General features: G+C 38.1%; 1 protein-coding gene across 1 annotated transcript in view; it reads right to left on the bottom strand.

The window, feature by feature from the left end:
- The window catches only part of Dcc (DCC netrin 1 receptor), a 1,005,453-nt gene that overhangs the window by 603,757 nt on the left and 383,759 nt on the right, over window positions 1-17,937 (bottom strand). Inside the window, exon 2 of the mRNA XM_041639231.1 lies at window positions 17,301-17,621. Coding sequence (XP_041495165.1) covers window positions 17,301-17,621 — 321 coding nt within the window. The remainder of the gene's footprint in view (window positions 1-17,300; window positions 17,622-17,937) is intronic.

Below are 17,937 nucleotides of genomic sequence, written 5' to 3'. Positions count from 1 at the left end.
AGCTGCCTGTAGTTCTCCCTGTATAAAGTCTACTGGGCTTCTTCCTGTCCATTTTGGCTATTTATTATTTTTTTGGTTTTGTCCTTGTTCAGCTTCTTTTTAGGCAGTCATGTTGGTGTGACTGTTTGAATGTAGCTTTTGAAATTCTAGGACACACAATCTCACAGCAAATACCCTGATCCTCTGACTTTCGCCATCTTTCTGCCCGCTTTTCTGCAACGTTCCCTGTGACTCAGGTGCTAGAGTGTTTTGTAGACTTATCCATTGGGACTGAGTTTGCCATAACTGCATTTTGATTGGTTGTTGGTTTCTGTAGCAGCTCCTGTCTGTTGAAGGGTGAGGACTACACTTGTCTATACATATAAGAACAAACGTATCTTATTGTGTTGTGATATCTGTTCAGCTATAGATTGACTGCCGTTGGGTGACTGAAATCGTAAGGAAGGAAATTGCAGTTAAAGAGGACTAGTGTACCTAGGATTAAAGATGTGTGTGACCATAAAAACATTAAGAAGCCAGGAGAGAAGCTGAGATCTCAGTGACAGAATGTACCTGAGAACCCAGGCTCACAAGCAATCTTAGAGTTTGGCTGACATAAAAATTATGAGACATGATAGAAAGGGGAAAACCAAAGGTAGAAACTAAATCCTTTCTTCTGACTTCTAAACACTGCAAATCCCATGCCATCCCAAAAGGCTAAAATTTCAAAAAAAAGAGGCAGCAAATCAATCCATGTTGCTGAAGCCACGACAGTAAAACTAACATTGTCTTCCCTGGAGTGGCAAGAGTGGATCATTCCTCTCCAGATTCTTACAGTACATTGTGTCTCGAGTCTGTTGAACTAAACAAGGCCCTTTGAGAAGCGTTTCTTCTGAAGTGCGTCTCCCTTTGTGAGAGCGGCTTTCTTCATGGAGAACCTTTGTGCTTAGCTCTGAGAACGCATCAGCTGAAGAGAGAGCTTTCTACCTTTATCCAACGCTCTTCACGTGAAAATGATCTTTTGATCAATTTCTTTAAAATATTATTTTCTTTAAAAATAAAATATCACACTGTTACTTATTGTTTAGAATTGCCGTGGCATATTCAATTAGTAATAAAATATGTGATTTCACTTAGATACCAAACAATGTTTACACATTTAGACTTTAAATTTCACTCTGTCCTTCTGTCTTCTTCCCTTCCCTACACTTACCAGGCACTACTCAATTCATGACCTCTTTTGTTTTATATTGAGAAAGGGACCATGGAGCAAGTGGTAATCTAGAGAGATGGAGAGAGGGATTCCCTGGGTACTCAAGCTTTATTGCGAATCTGCCAATTCAGTAAATCCCATTTTCACTGCAATCCTTCTGCGCATGCTCTGAGACTGTGATTCCTAAACTTGTAAGTTCATCATAATTACCTGGAGGGTTTGTTAAACACAGATTGTTCGCTGCTCCCATCCTTTAACCCAGTCTCAGATTCAGTCGGTCTGGTTGGGAACGATTAGTTTGCAGTTCTGAGAATCTCCCGAGCGATGCTTGTGCGGCTAATCAGGGAACATACTGAGAGCAGGTTCCAGGCCACAGTTTACCTAATCAGCCTGAATACCACAAACATCTGGGACTCTTATTCCATGATGATTTCCCATGCCCCATAACACTTGGGTAATTATAAGTTGGTACATTTAACAACCACCTCTGGAGACTCTCATCAGGGAAAACTTTTTGACTACAGCTTCATCAGACTTGAATCATTCATCTTCCTTTGCAAGAGACATCTGTGTATCTTTTCTTTTTTTCATTTTTTATTATTCATGCTTTTTTCTCAAACTGTTACAAGCATTTGTTACAAGTATTATGTTCTTGCCTATTTTATTAGTTGTTTGGGTTTGAGCTTTTCGGACATTCAAGTGATGATAGCAAGATGAACCTAGTTGGTAAATAAATCATCTTGATATAGAGCTCACAGTTAAGTATATAAACACAATAAGCAAAAAACAACACCTTTCTTTGCCTGTCAGCTTAATGGTTATTTAGATCACAAAGCTGACACAATATGATCATCAGGTAAGCAGAAAGTTCTTTGATATTAGAAGGTAAAAACCAGAGTCCTTCCTAGTTTCAGGTGCCTAACTAGAAGTGTAATTCTTGAGTTTTATGGTAACTAAATACTTCAAACTCACATTCTTCCAGTCAAAGTCATTTGCAGTTGGAAGTATTAATACCAGCAACCCACAGATGATGTAGGGCTTTAGTCCATCAAATGAGGTTTCAAATACAAGTCTATTACAACACAGCAAATCTACCTTGTCTTAGGGGACACATGCCAACCACACTCTGAACTAATTAGTTTGAAAAATTGATTTTCTTGACGAATTAAAATAGTTAAATAAAATTAGGTAAAAATGACATTTTTAAAAATAGCCCTGGAGTAGAATTTAGTAGATTGCCCAAAGCTAGGCATATGCTCTATCACTGAGCACACCCTTCAGCTGTGACATAGGTGGAGGAGGAGGGCTATGAGGAGGTAAAAGTGAAGAGGATGAGGAGAAGGAAGAAAAATAAGAATAGAAGAATTAGCAAGAGGAAAGATACACACAGTGCTAAAATAATGACTTCCATTTTATAGGCAAGAAATCAAAGATAAGGTTTCAAAATAATATCACTTGTTAAAATTTCAACTTCCAGGGGTAGGGATGGAGTGAAGTGGGTAGAGTTTCTGCTTAGCATGCAAGAGACTCTGTTTTCAAATCCCAGCAGTACATAAACATAGTGTCACAAGCACGTAATCCCACACCCAAGAAACAAAATAGAAAGATTAGAAGGTCAAAAGTATCTTTCGTTTCACAGAGAGTTTGGAACCAGCCTGACATACATTATGAAACTATCTCAAAAAGCAAGAGAGGGAGAAAAAGGAAAAGGAGGAAGGGTATAGGAGGAGAAAGAAAGAGGGAGGGAGGGAGGAAGAGAAGAATGAAGGAATGAAGGACTGAAGGAAGGAGGAAGGGAAGGAGGAAGAAAGCATGAATTATTTTCCTACTGCATCAGCATGAAGTTAAAAGTAAGAGAACAACCACAACGTTATTTTGAAGACGGTGTCACAAAGGTTAAAGTCCTGCTGGATCACGAGCTATTTTGGGCTGGTACCTTACAGACAAATCTCATCTGAGCTAGTGTTCTTCCAGGAGAACACAGCCAGGTATGACACTGAGCCTAGACATGTGCTTTCATACTCTGCTTTGAATATTTTTGTCAGAATCTCTCAGGGAGCTTTTCTGAACACTGGGCATAGTTGAGTCAAAGTGAGTGAACTGGAGGCAGAACAAATCCAGCTCTCCATGTGTTTAGAGTCTAACATGATTACCAGACCCCTTCTACCACCAATCAGAGCGATCCATGGAGATGCGCTGAGCCAGGCTCTTTAAAAACTAAACTTCTCATAAACCTACAGCTTTTATCTTCTAGATAGCTGGTGCTTTCTTGCTGTTGATAACCATACAACATTGCTGAAAGACTAATTGGTGAAACAAGGTTTCCAAACCAATACATGTTCACCATGAATTGACAAAGATACTGTCAGATTGTCACCCCAATACCATCTAATAAAGAGGAGGTGATGATTAATAGCTTCTAACAACAAATAAAATTACACTGTAATAAATAAAAGTAAATACCAATACCTAATAACCACACTATATATTATACAACAGAAACAAAGTTTCTTCTTACTTTTTGTAAACTTCAGACAATGCACACACTAAGCTTTGGTAAATGTCATGGTTATCTGTGAAGCTATTAGAGAACCACATCATTGAGACAGGACAATCTCACACAGATCATTCTAATGCGTGTCAAATTTAAGACATGCCAAACAAAGGAGTTAATTAAAATATCTGGAAAGTGACTAGAGAAACAAAGATTGGGGGGGGGGGATCTTGCTCAATATTACAAGAGGCATTTGATGCTGAAAACATTTCTATCTTCCTTCTTTAAGAGAAATAACATATAGAAACTTAGTTAGAGAACATTCTATGTACAGTGTCTGCATCTCTTCCAGATGAGAGAGTAATGACCCACAGCATCTTTGGGTTTTGGACATTTACTCACTCGTGTTTCTATGTAATGGAATTTCCCAGATTCTATGATCACATTTAGACAAAAGGGAAAAAGACCAAGACTATCTTCAAAGCCTGGAATCATTATTATTCTTATAAATATTATTACTATTAATGAATTATCTTGAGGAAAACATACTAGAGGAATTGCCAATGACAGTTAACAATAGGTCTCATCAGGTATATTGCTTTTAATTTTAATATGTAGTTCTTTAAGCTGAGTAGAGCTGAAATAATGACATTATATATTTATTCCCATTTTGAAATGTTCCTTTATCTGAATAAAAACTCCCCTTTACTGTACATATGCAAGTGATATACAATCTCCTGTCCTGCTCAGGTGAGGCCGTTTTTGTGCATGTGGTCGATACTCAGCTCCCAGGAGGTGCTAGGCCACCCCAGGACCACTCCTAGACGACACTGATTACAATGGTCCCTTTGAGTCTGGAAAGCAAATTTCAGGGCATTTGAAACCTGCTTTCAGAAAGCTAAAGCAGAATAACCCTTAAACACAAAAGATGAAAGAAACCAGTTTTCTCTGTAGAGTCCTGGTGGGAAGAAAAGGCCATGCACAGAGGCTGTCTTATCTTCCTGAGTAAGTCTACCTTGGGATACAAGTTTCTGGACTATGATGCTTGAATCATGAAAGGATGTTAAACAATGAGTCTTTTCATGATGTCCATGTAATTAATATGATTATAAAACTGCTGGCATTTGTCTTTTCTTCAAATACAAGATTCTACGACTTTCTCAGTTGCTGCTGTCTAGATCGGACCTAAATGCTGCTGTAAATCTTTTGGCTGGTGATTTGATGACTTGAGTCCAAGGTAATAGACTAGCTAGGTAGCCCCGTAATCATGGAATGACTCGCCAGCCTTCTGGTTCTATAGCTCTCTTTCCACCTAAAATAGTGACTTCAGTTACTCGTTGTCTACAACCCAAGGAAAACACTTAGGGTGTGGTCACTGTCTGTTCCTATGAATACAAAAAACATGCCACTTTTACTGTCCTCAGCACACGTGAGATAGGGAAAGCAGATGATAATACACTAAGAACATCTTTGTCTTTGGTAATTGTTGAAAAGGACACTGAAAACATTGTGTCTGAGAATGGTTAGCACTGAGACATAAAAGCTTGAGGTGTAGAGTGGGATTTCATAACACAAAAAGACTTCTTTCTACACAACTTAATAAATAATTAGATGGCTGAAGGGAAAGCCCCAGGAATAGAATAAAATCTTTGGCAGCAATACATCTGACAGATAATTAAGACCCAGAATATATAAAGAACTCAAAAAAACAAGCAAAAATCAAAACAAATGACCCATTCGAAAATTAGGCCTGGGATCATAACAGATAATCTTCAAAAGAAGAAAAAATGTAAAGTGGTTAAAAATCTCAAAAATAATGCTCATCAGTTTTAGCAATCAGTGATTGCAAATCAAAATAGCTGTGAGTGTTCACCTAACGCTAGTCAGAACTGCAAAGGTCAACAAACAGCGGACAAGGCTGGAGGAGATGTGAGGAAAGGAAACCTCCATTTTTCTCTATGGATGAGGCTAGTAACAAGTCCATGAAATGATGGTTCATTTGTAATACAGATTACAAACTGCAATAATAACTAAACAACACTGCATGCCTCTTATTACTATGAAACTAAATAAACTAAAGCCTGATGCTTGTGTGTTTCTTCTCTATGGTCTTTTTATTATCTTCCCTCTTGTCTAGTTACTTTCTAAAAACTACTTTTTTAGACTTAACTGCAGACTGCTCAAAATATAATGCAGGAGGAGAGTAGCTAAATTATTAATAATTGGTTTTAAAACCTACACTATATTAAATACGATAGATATGGGTGAAATACCCATTTTTGCCCGCTTTCATTTAGACACACAGATATCAAAACAGTAAGATTAGAGCACACACTGTGAAATTAAGGAAAAATATCTTCTGGCCTTTACAAAATAACACAAATGCTAAAATAAACAGACTGGAGACTAAGAATTCTCTAGTCAATCAGGGTCATGTCTACAGATATTTGGCCCAGTACATTTCTCGGGTGACACAGTTGAGTCCAGAAGGATGAGGGTGGTGTAAAGGAAATGACATTCTCTATGATTGCCTGAGTGGTAAGTATGACCTTGAGACTCAGTAAGGAAAGGCCAAGGGGCAGATCTGTGTTGACCAGATCTGTAGATTTTCCTCTCGGTCACCTGTCTCTCATAAGCCCTCTGCCAGCAAGCAATTGTTGAGGCAGACTAGCCAAGCAACGTATTAAAAGGTTACTCTGTATAAATGAGAAACGGCTCAACTCATAATTTTAAAACACGTAAAACACATGTTCCCCAGGTAAGACCTTGCACTTCAAATGTCAGGGCAGAGTGAATTCCTAAAGCTGGGCTGGAAAGTTCTGAAAATAGAGTTCATAATGAAAATGTTGACAGGCTCTTGGAGCCACTGTTGTATACAAAATTTAATATGTCACCTTGTTTTACAAGATTTTACTGGCAAGGAAGAAAATTAAAACATTTAACATCTTTCACTTCTGCAAATTGCTTCCCTCCTCCAACCCACGGTGCCATTTGTCCTGCTGTTTCCTTCATAAACATCCTTGTTATTGTCACTGTGCGAGCCACACATTCTCAGCCCGGCACTCACATTTCCTTTCCAAAGCATTGAGGTAGTTATTGGGGCATTATCTTGCAATCTTATTCACATTTTCTGAAGGCATGTGAAGTTCTAAGAGTTCTGGGAGGGAAAGGCTAGAGTTGTTTGCATAATTACATGGTCCCCGTAAATAATGCTGATCATTAAAGTGCTTTCTAGGAAAAGCTTTTCAAAAAAAAAAAAAAAGGCCTTTTTAAAGAGAAACATTTCCATTACAGATATTTGTACAAATTTGGCAGGGGGTAATCTTAGAAAAGATAGCTTTGTTGGAAGAAATGCATTTAGACCCTCTGACAAACTAAGGCTACAGCCTGCGTGTTTTAACACAAGCATAAAGTGGGGGATGATTTCCTACATCACGGTTGTAACTAATCAAGATTTATATGAACCTATAGATCTTAAATTAGTCTGAACCTCCGAACCCCAGGAACATCTTATGTCGTTAACGACAATTTACATTTATGATGTGTTACAGGACAGCTGGGGAGCTGGCCAACTTGCAGTTCTTATGCCTTTCTGGAAGGAGAAGGGACTCTCCAATGCCTTGACAAACTCTACCTCTCTGTATCACAGACTGAGAAGGAAGTAGTGTGTTTCAAAATAATAAAAGGAAATAAAATTCTGAGTACTAGACACATATTTTCTGATGGAGCATTATGTTAATGTTATTCAGTCTGACAATTCAGGTCGAGGTGCTGATGCTGCACAATCCTGACACTAAGAGCTGGTAAAGAACATGCATATCTCTGCACAGGGCCCAAAGGAACAGGGAAGACTACATGAAAAATAAGTCACATGAAATGGAAATCATCTCAGAGAAACAATTAAAATGTTCGGTTACAATGTATCCAATACACCATGAGACCTAATGGACAGTGTTGGAGCTAGTGTCTGGATCAAAGAAATACTACTTATTTCTCCTAGCAGATTGTAGTCATTTGACTTGAATTCACTTTCAGGAGGGCCCTCAGAAAACCTGATACAATAAAGTCAACCATGGTTGAAACTTAATGTTAAGTTTATGTAGGTGGCTTTTGTCTCTAACGTGGTTTCATAAATGGGTTTCTTGTTGATGAAGTGTTCTAGGTGGAAACACTGCAAATGAACCTCATGAGTGGCCTTTTGTAAGGGTGGTAAAGCCTCAGGGTTACAACAAAACTATTTTCTTTTTTTGTAAAAAGCAATGTGTGTGTGTGTGTGTGTGTGTGTGTGTGTGTGTGTGTAACAGTCCAGAGGATATAAATCAAACGGTGAAGTTTGTGATTGTGGTATTCATCACTAGAATGAAGCTATGAGGCTCAGATAAGGCAAGACATCTAGATGGAAAGGTAGTAAAAGGGTTGGCTGTGTTCTGTGTTGATGGCTACTTGTCTTTAGTTGAGCTAGGTTGGGAAACACGCTGTGCCAACCGAATCATTTAGTGAGCATGATGAGAAATATGAAGGGCAAAGATACAACGCACCTCATACACTCACAGCCTGCTGATGTCTACCAAACAGTAATTGCATTTAATCTCTGATTTTGGTGGAGTCATGGCACGCTATGAAACAAACCTCAGTACTTAGTTACTTTCCATTAGCAAACCCTATGATCCAATGAGAAAAGTTTCCTTCATCTAAGAATTTATTGTAGAGAAAATCCTACATTAATGAACTGGGATAAAAATCTGTGTGTCAGGCATGCTTCTCAGCTATGTGGAAGGTTTTCAAGGCAAGCCCTTTATGTGGAAAATGTTGTGACCACCAGCACAAAGGTTTCTGAAACCTTGAAATCTGTGAAAATCAAAACCATCTGTGTGTGTGTGTGTGTGTGTGTGTGTGTGTGTGTGTACTCAATCTTGTTAGACCACAAAGAAAGGAGAATAATTTCTAACGTACTATGCTTACTTTATTGCTTTTAAAAGCGTGTCATTTGTTTCTGTTTTGTGCTAACCTTATGACTCCAGGTCCAAATCAAGTCTCTTGCTGTATTGAGAATATTATGCGGCCACTTCAAGGCCCTCAGTGGGTCACTTTCAAGTATTCTCGCACCTCTAATAGAAAACATATTTAATAATTATGAGACTAGTGACCAATTATTTTCATTACTATAGACTATATAAATGTAGATATAAGTTAATATGTAGACTATTAAAATAATAATTTTAGGAGAGATGTGTTCATTTCTTTTATTCAGCATTTTCAAATATATACATTATTGACCCTACAGAAAAAGTGTGCGACTATGTTTATGGTTTATCTTCAATCCTTTTGCTGTTGATCATGACAGAAAAAGAATAAGGTAACTTAGGTACTCTGCACACTAAGATTTCCAGTTTCTTCTAGTTTACCATTTAACTTGTAGAGCATTCTTTAGGTGTGAATGTCTTGCTAGTGTGTGGAAAAATGTAAGTAATATAAATGAATAGTCTGTTTCAAAGATCTCTATGTAATATTGTTTAAATGCTAAGCCTTATTATGAGAAACATAATGACAAAATCATCAGTGCCAGATACTGATTTATGAAGGTATAAATGTCCTTTCTTTACTACCAGCTTAAATTTCCTTGGAAATCTAGAAATCTACAGCTATGCTATGTAGACTAATCAGAAGTGGTTTATGAGAAACACCATTGCAAAATAAGACACATTACAAGTCAAGCACTGCCTTTTCCCCCTTTCTCTGTGAAATTACCTGATCGAAATCTGCTAACACATATTGCAAGTAAGCCACGGAAAGGGTGCACTGACTCCTATTGTGAGGGGTGAAATGTAGGGGGTGCAGGCTATCCTGAGTGCTTCCTGGTTTATATTGTTACATATGATCCATCTCTCAGATCCCATTTCATTACCCTCATTCATTTCTTGCATAAATGTAGCGGAAAGCATGGCCACACCTACCCATACATAGATCTTCGAGTCTTCATCTTGCATGGCTTACATACCAAGACTTTGGTTAGGCAAACATGACACTTTTCTCATATCAATATTTCCTCAGGTATGTGGGTGTCACAAACCTTGAGACAGAGGAGTTAAATAGCGTTACGGTTTCTTACTTGTGGCTTAAAACATTGGCAGGCTCATTGTTATCTCTAATGTGAAATTATTATATTCCATCAGAGTCTTGCAGATGTGAAAAAATAACTTCTGATTATTTTCAGCTGAGTTACTTTAGCTATTACACCTTCTTCATTAGAATGCCAGCAAAACCACACTGTGGATAGCACAAGAAAGGATGAAAAAATAGCATTCTTCTGATGCAGATTAAATTTGGATGCATAATTAACAGTTAGTATTGCCACGTGAATTATAATCTATATCAAGGCAAAGAAAGTGAAAGACTGAAGGATTTCTAAAATGTATTTTGTTCATTTTTCTTCAGTCAGGTTCTCCATTGCCATTTCCTACTGTAGCCTGTCAGGAATATATTTTGATTCTAACTTATTACAAAGTTAATTGAGAGACATAAAAATCCTGCTCTTTAAAGTTCAATTATTTAAGTTGAGGGCAATATCAATGATTATACAAGGTTTATTTGGTAATAAAAATTGTAGACCAGTACACATACAACCATTTCATCTACGTTCTTTCTCTTTTATGTTTTAACCAGAAATTAGCAAGAGTATTTAGCTAAATTGGCTCTAATTAAGGCCATTAAGAATTACAGAGTCAAACAAATTTATTTCCCTGCACATCAATTGACAGTCAACAGCATTCCTGTATGTGTGAAACGGAAAGCTTCCCTCTGTAACTGAACCTTCCTAAAATAGACTTTTCAGAGAGTCCAGGGCCCTGGGATACATTTTCCAAACTGCTTCGCTGAATGAACTTGACCTTCTAAGCAAGATTCTTATATTTGCTCCTGTAGAGAAGAGGAATATGAGCATTTTTCTTGCTGTTTTCTTTCTATAACATTTGAGTGACCCGAGGCAGTGTATTTTATTCTCCTTCTCTTCAGACAAGCTTTCTCCTGTTTCCTTTGGAGCAAGAATGGAAAGGTCAGGTTATCATTTCACAAAAGGCTCTGTCTCACTTCTCTCGCCATAATATGTGTCCCCTAATTATTTCATAACTCATTTGAATAGGAGGCATACTGGAAGGGGACGCGTGGAAACAACTCCACGTGTAACTAATTATTTAAAAAAACACAAGGAAATTGTAATTATAATGCCTGGGTTATTTAAAAGCAAATGGAGCAGTTTGTGTCTTGAAATATCTATTATAACAGGGAAGAAAAAGAAAGTAACTCCCCGAATGACAGGACTGAAGTAAATGCAATTTAGTTGGTCTTTTCTTTCCTTGATCTAAAAAAAAAAGAACAAAAATAATAGGCAATCTTGGCTTGAAGCACAAAAATCACTTAAAAATAAAGTGTGTTCCTAGAAGACACATATGCTTATTTAACAAATGTCAGTTTCTCTATTTTCAATTTGTTATATGACTCTATTGAGTATACATCTGTGATAACAAAATCATCTAAAGAAATCGTTTTTCTTCCATATAATTGGTGATTTGAAGAAAGTGATCAAGGATTACCAAGTAAAACCAATTACTGTTATTATTATTTTTCATGTTTGTGTTTTGAAATTTTAAACTGAATAAAACATGGGGTGTTTGTTTGATGAGTAAACGGGAGGTAATCCAAAGCCTTTGACTTTAGCTATGCAGAGAACAGAAGCGATAAGAGACTGTTTTGTGTCACGCATTAGAGAATGTTTGTTTCAGTCTCTGTTCATAGGAAATCATATACCATCTTATACTCTGCTTTGTTTCTCAACTTTAGCATCCATATTTCTTAAGCAATATGAGGCAGTGCATATAGATGTGCTGTCTAGGGGAGCTCTATGACACAAAGCCAGTGGTTTTAGTATGAAGATATAAATGCTCAAAAGTTAACAGATTTAAATCTACCTAGACACAAAGCTATATCACCAATCTCTGGTTGGTGCCACTTTAATTGATTAGAGTCTGCCCCACTCCATATCCAAGAATGTAAAAGATAAGGAGATGTGTCTCTTAGGTTCCATCTGTGTACCTTGGAACCTACAGGGGCTGTGTGGTCAAACAGCTGTAGAGAAAGCAAGTGTGTGTGTGTGTGTGTGTGTGTGTGTGTGTGTGTGGCCATGGTTATAGCACTGGACAATGAAATGAGGTAGATTTACTATGATCAGTCGCAGGAGGTTTGTTCACATTCTCTCTTCTTTGACACTGCTATTACTGAGTTCCATTAGGAAGAAGACACATGCATGAAATTCAGAGTCTAACTCACTGCCACATACCACAAGTACTGCTTCAGTTGAAAGGACATTAATAAAGCTGAGAAAAAGGACCCAGAATCTTTTCCAGAGATGACTTAAGCAGTACTCCATATACTCTGTCTATATACTCTGTCTATATATGGACAGCTGCGAGGTTATTTAAATTTGTTTGGGTACAATAAGAAAGAAAAATACAGGCAAAGGAAAGAAGAGGGAAGGAAGAAGAGTGTGATGGGAGCAGAAATCCCCCGATGGAGCAAATGCCCATGCCACCCCTGGTAGGATCCACGTCTACAACTAATCACAGCGGATGCTTTGGGTAGAAGCTGGATACTGTGATAGAAAATAATAGGCAGCCCTTCTTCTCTCCTCAAGCTCAACTTTCCTGCTACACAGAGGTAGGCATAGCAAAGGAAGACTGCACTCTCTCAAGTTTGAACAGTTAGGATAAACATGACATTCCCCAGTCAAAGTCAATGCCAGTCAAGTGACTTTCAGGAGATTTCAGAGTCCATCATGCTTTCCTAATTGGACTCAAATTTTAAAAAGAAAACACACAACAACAACAAAACTCACCACTTTTCATCAACTTGTTAAATGGCAACCTCTGAAAAGATATTGCCTGGGATTGTGTCCCCATTTATCTTCCTACTGTCTTTTCCTCTCCAGCGAAGTGTGTACTCTGGATTTAGAGAGCACTTGAGAGGTTGCTGGAACCAGAGTGAATGGCGCATGGCAAGATAACTCATAAGGTGCTCTGATCAAAGACTGATTTCGTTTGCCACTTTTTTTAAATATAAAAAAAAAAAACACTTTGAGAAAGTCAAACCACAAGAGGGGCATTGCATTCATGGGCTTTACACTGTTCCCGAGGGTACACAAGAGCTGTGTTTTGTTTTATTTCTTACCCAGACTAAGCTGACTGCTACCTTTCAGTAGTAACTAGTTTATTGATTGCTAATGCTTTAAAAAATAAGATCAAATCAGGACCATGGTCTTTATTGCAAGGAAGATATATGCCCCTTGTGAATTCTCGTGGTTTGGCAATTTTAACCTCCACAGACATAACATTGATGTATTCCGTGTTGCCAAACAGCATGGCAAGTGTTTAAAATGCTGTGAAGAACCTTATTGCCTTGAAATGATACAATCTGATATTAGACTAAAACTCAATGACTGTATCCCTAAGCCTCCCCTTTCACAGAATACTAAAGTCAAAGCCACTTTATTTTAATATCTCACAGCGAAGGAATCATTCCTCATTTCACTACTGAAACAGAGAAAACATAAACCTCAACCTGGATCACAGGAACACAGACTTTGCAGCATTCAAGACATTTTCATTAGCGGTACAGATAAAGCTGCCTTTTGTAACAGGGCATCAAAATGCCAACCTGATTCATTCCTATCAGCAAAGCTGCTTTGGCCCCTGGAGTGATGATGGTTAGGATCCACGAGGACAAAAACATATAAGCTACAGGAAGTCAAGCAAACCCCTCTCAGCCATAAAACCTTTCCCTACTCTTCAGTACCTATCCCACATGGTTCTCTTAATTAATCACAATTACAATTAAAGTTCCATACTCCCTATCCTTTGTATGCATCAATCAAATTCCCGACACTCATCACTCACCAGCTCCAGATAGCTTAAACCTTGCTATTCACAATTGGGATATCTCCCCACCTGTCTTCCTAGAACAGGGGTTCTCAAACTGTTGGTCATGACCTGTAGGAGTATATATTATTTGTATTTTGATAAATAAATCTTGCTGAAGACCAGAGATAAAGATAAAGCCACTTGAGGTCAGGCAGTGGTAGCACACACCTTTAATCCCACTATTTGGCAGACAAAGTCAGGTGGATCTTTGTGAATTGAAGGCTACCCTGGGCTACACAAGACCAATGCAGAAATAAATCCAGGTGGAGGTGGCCTACAGCTTTAATTCCATACTTGGTAGCCATATGCCCTTAATTCCAGCACTAGAAGGAATGTAAAATGAGAGGAAAGAGAGACTGTCTGCTTTAGTCCGCGGTCAACGAGCCTTGGAAGAGGTAAGACTTCTCTATGGCTTAGCTGCCTTGCTTTTCTGGCTTCCAGGTTGAACACCAATATCTCTCTCTCTGGGTTTTTACAATGTGTGCTACAATGACCCCTTTGGGGGGGGTTAAAGGTCATTTCACAGGGTCACATATCAGAAATACTACACATCAGATATTTACATTTTGACTCAAATTAGCAGCAAAATACAGTTAAGAAGAAGCAATCAAATAATTTTATTGTTGGGAGCCACCACAGCATGAGGAACTGTATTAAAGGGTTGGAGCATTAGGAAGGTTGAGAACCACTTCCTTATTGATGGAGGAAGGTCATTGGCTAATAAAGGAACTGCCTTGGCCCATTTTATTGGTTAGAAGATAGGTGGGAGGAGTAAACAGAACAGAACGCTGGGAGGAAGAGGAAGTGAGCTCAAACTCCACAGCTCTCCTCTTGGGAGCAGATGCCTGAGAGAGACGCCATGCCCCACTCCCGGGCAGACACACGCCATGAAGCTCCAACCCAGGATGGACTAGGCTAGAATCTTCCCGGTAAGACCGGTTTTCACAGATTATTAGAGATGGGTTGATCAGGATATCAGAATTAACCAGTAAGGGCTAGAGCTAAAGGGCCAAGCAGTATTTAAATGAATACAGTTTGTGTGTTGTTTTGTCGGAGCATAAGCTAGCCGAGCAGGCGGCCGGGGTGCTGGGAACGCAGCCTTGCCACCCCTATTACTACACCTTATGATGTCATTACTAATTCAGGCAGGGTTGCCTTTAAGTATGATGATTAAACATCTCAGTTCTGCCTGACTACTGCAAGGTTTCCTGAAATATAAGACTGCCAAATGCCATGCTCATGTCCGTCCAGGGCAAATAAGAATGGCTGGCCATTCTACTGGTAATGAGGACACTACTACACAGGAAAAAAAAACAACAACAACAACAACAAAAAAAATGTTAGCTGAGGGAAAGTCTGGTGCAACAGATGTGGATGAGTCTGCTTTAGTTTTCTAGAATAAAATACTTTAAAGTGCATAGTCTATATATGATAGTAATTCTGTTTTCACAGTTCTAGAAGCCGGTCTTCCAAGATTAGAGAGTCAGCAGCATTTGGCTTCCTTGTGGCCCCTTCCAGGTCCACCTGTGGACTATTTCCATATAACAAGAAGCAAGTTTCTGCTCACTGTTTTCCCCAACTTTGAGGCACTAATACCCCCTCAAAGGGTAAACCTCATAATGCTAGCAACTTTAGAGCCAGAACTGCAACATGATCATTCTGAGAAGATAAAAACCATTGGTTGTAAGAGTCCTTGGTGTAGGAAAGAAGTCAACAAATGTGGCAGGAAGTCAGACTGAGGGTGGAATCTTAACATGTCTGTGTGAAATCCATTTTCTCACAGCTTCACATCATATCTATCCATAACTGAGAGAAATTGACTGTGCGTGTGTGCGTGCATGCGTGCGTGTGTGTGGAGAGAGAGAGAGAGAGAGAGAGAGAGAGAGAGAGAGAGAGAAGAGTAGGAGTTTGGTAATATGTGGGGTCCTGATTAACTCTCTTTTCAGTGTTATTTACAAAGCTGAGTCCTTGTTGAGACTAACCTTTCAGGCTGCATCTAGATGAGATGACATCTAGGACAGAAGAAAATGGCTATAACCCCCTTTTCATCACTATGTTTGCTTTTTTAAAGTGAAAATAAAAGATTAACATTGGAAATAGTTCTCAGATATGCTTAATCATTTGATTAATTTAATTTCATTTTGTTTGTTGTATTTGATGTTCAAATCAAATTGTCTATAAATTTATTTTACCTATACACACCAACATAAGCGTGTATAATACGTCGTTGTCAAAATTTAAGTTAGGTCATTACAGAAACCAGTAAATAACAAAGATCCCCAGAGATCTAGAACTACATGGATAACAGTAAATGCTCATGGGACTCCTCCAAGTCAAAAGATGGAGCAGATATGGCAACATTGTGGGTACCAAAACACCCTGTCCATCCTGTTTACCATATTTCTTCATATTTTTGAGCTTCACAGACAAAAAAGCAACGTGTCTTTCTTATCCTCAGACACTGAGCTGACATGTCGATAAGGGAGCTGCATTTGAAAGCACTAATGGGACATTTTTATTTCTCACTTGAGGTCTATACTATGGATTAGGATGCTGTGATTAAAATAAAATATATTGCTGTCAGGGCTTGAAGCATCAAGTTTTACAAAAGTTTAACACCATTGACTTTGTAAAATAGAATTGATTAGGGTATAATTTTTCTAATATTTTATTAATAAAATGTCCACCCCTTCATGTAATCAATGAATCTTCAGGAAACAGCCCTGTCTTAAAAACAAATCACCCAAAGCTGTTCATACTTCTGAAATGTACCAGCTGTTATCTATGCTAATTGAAAAAGGAAAGTTAATATAAAAAATCCTGAGATATGAGTCATTTAGTCCACTTTTATTTTGCTTACAAATGTATGCTGTTGGTAGAAAAACTAAAATATGGTCATTATGGATAAATTTCACAGAAAACTAAAAGTTGATACAGCATAAGATACTATAAGCATGTCACTGGGTCCATATCTCCTAGGGATGAAGTGGCAAGTGGATGCTGGTAACCCCAAGCCTCCTGCAATACTAGCCACAACATCAAAGTTTAGAATCAACCTATGTGACCATCAGCAGATGAGTAGGTAAAGAACCTGTGGGATACCTAATGGAATGCCATTAATCCATTAAAATCTGGCATTTTAGCAGTGTTGATGAGCCTAAAACATATTATACTAAAAGAATGAGTAAAAAAAAACAAATAACACATGCTTTTAGACTGCATACATGTGAAATCTAAATGATTGCCCTTACACACTTACAGAAAATGGAAGGATAATTACCAGAAGCTTGATGGGATAGATGGGTGAGAAATGAGGGGAGGGGATCTATGTGACATTGGGAAAAAGTATTAATTAGAAGAAGAAATGCATATTCTAGACTCAGGAAGGTGGCCAAAGTTATGATTTTATTGTGTGTTTCACCATTGCTAAAAAAGTCATTTCAGTTGTTTTCACCACACAAATAACTATGTGAAGCTCACCTGATAATGATGAACTACCATCCGACAACTTATGTAACTATTTTATTTAAATTAAAATAAAATAATCCTTGTAAAGGCAATGCATTGCCTTTACAAGGATTATTTATTGCTTATTCCTAAAAAGGATAGAAAAGATAAATAGAAGAAAGGAAAAATATCTACATACCTGCTACAGCAACTTTTGCTATACGGCTAATAATTGAGCCAGCATCTCCCAAGGATGCCTCACACTGGTAAAGTCCTTCGTCTGGCTTATGGTGTCTCGAATGAAGTATGTTCTGGATCAACAGAGAGCCATTGGGGAGTTGCTGCTTCCTGTCATCCATGCCCAAGGCTAGGATGAGGCCATCTTTTCTCCACTTGATGACCGGAACTCCTCGGTCGGACTCTGCAGAGCAGTTGAGCAGGACGTTCCCACCCCGCATTGTGACAGCATCAGAAGGTTCAGACACAAAACGAAGAGACGTGAAAGGTTTGATTTGAAAACCTGGAATAAGAGAGCAGAAGGGAAATGAATTTGCACATTTTGAGAAATTTCAATATGGATTTCTTCAACACTTCCTTTCAAAACTTATTTTTCAAAAAGAGGCCCCCTTTTTTTTAGCTATATGTATTGATAAATTTCAGATCATGAATACTCTCTGAAACAAAAGAATAATATTTATGTGAGCACCAATTAATGAAGCAACTGGCCCTGAAAATATTACTAATAAAATAATAATTCATAATTTATGGATAAAATATTATTACATCCATGATTATTTGAAAATTTATACAGTTAAAATGAGTATTTTCCTTATAAA

The sequence above is a fragment of the Microtus oregoni genome, unplaced genomic scaffold (assembly GCF_018167655.1).
Source record: "Microtus oregoni isolate MIOR12 unplaced genomic scaffold, Mior012 000057F_ref0000458, whole genome shotgun sequence".
Taxonomy (NCBI): Eukaryota; Metazoa; Chordata; class Mammalia; order Rodentia; family Cricetidae; genus Microtus; species Microtus oregoni.
This window is presented reverse-complemented; position numbering and strand designations above follow the sequence as displayed.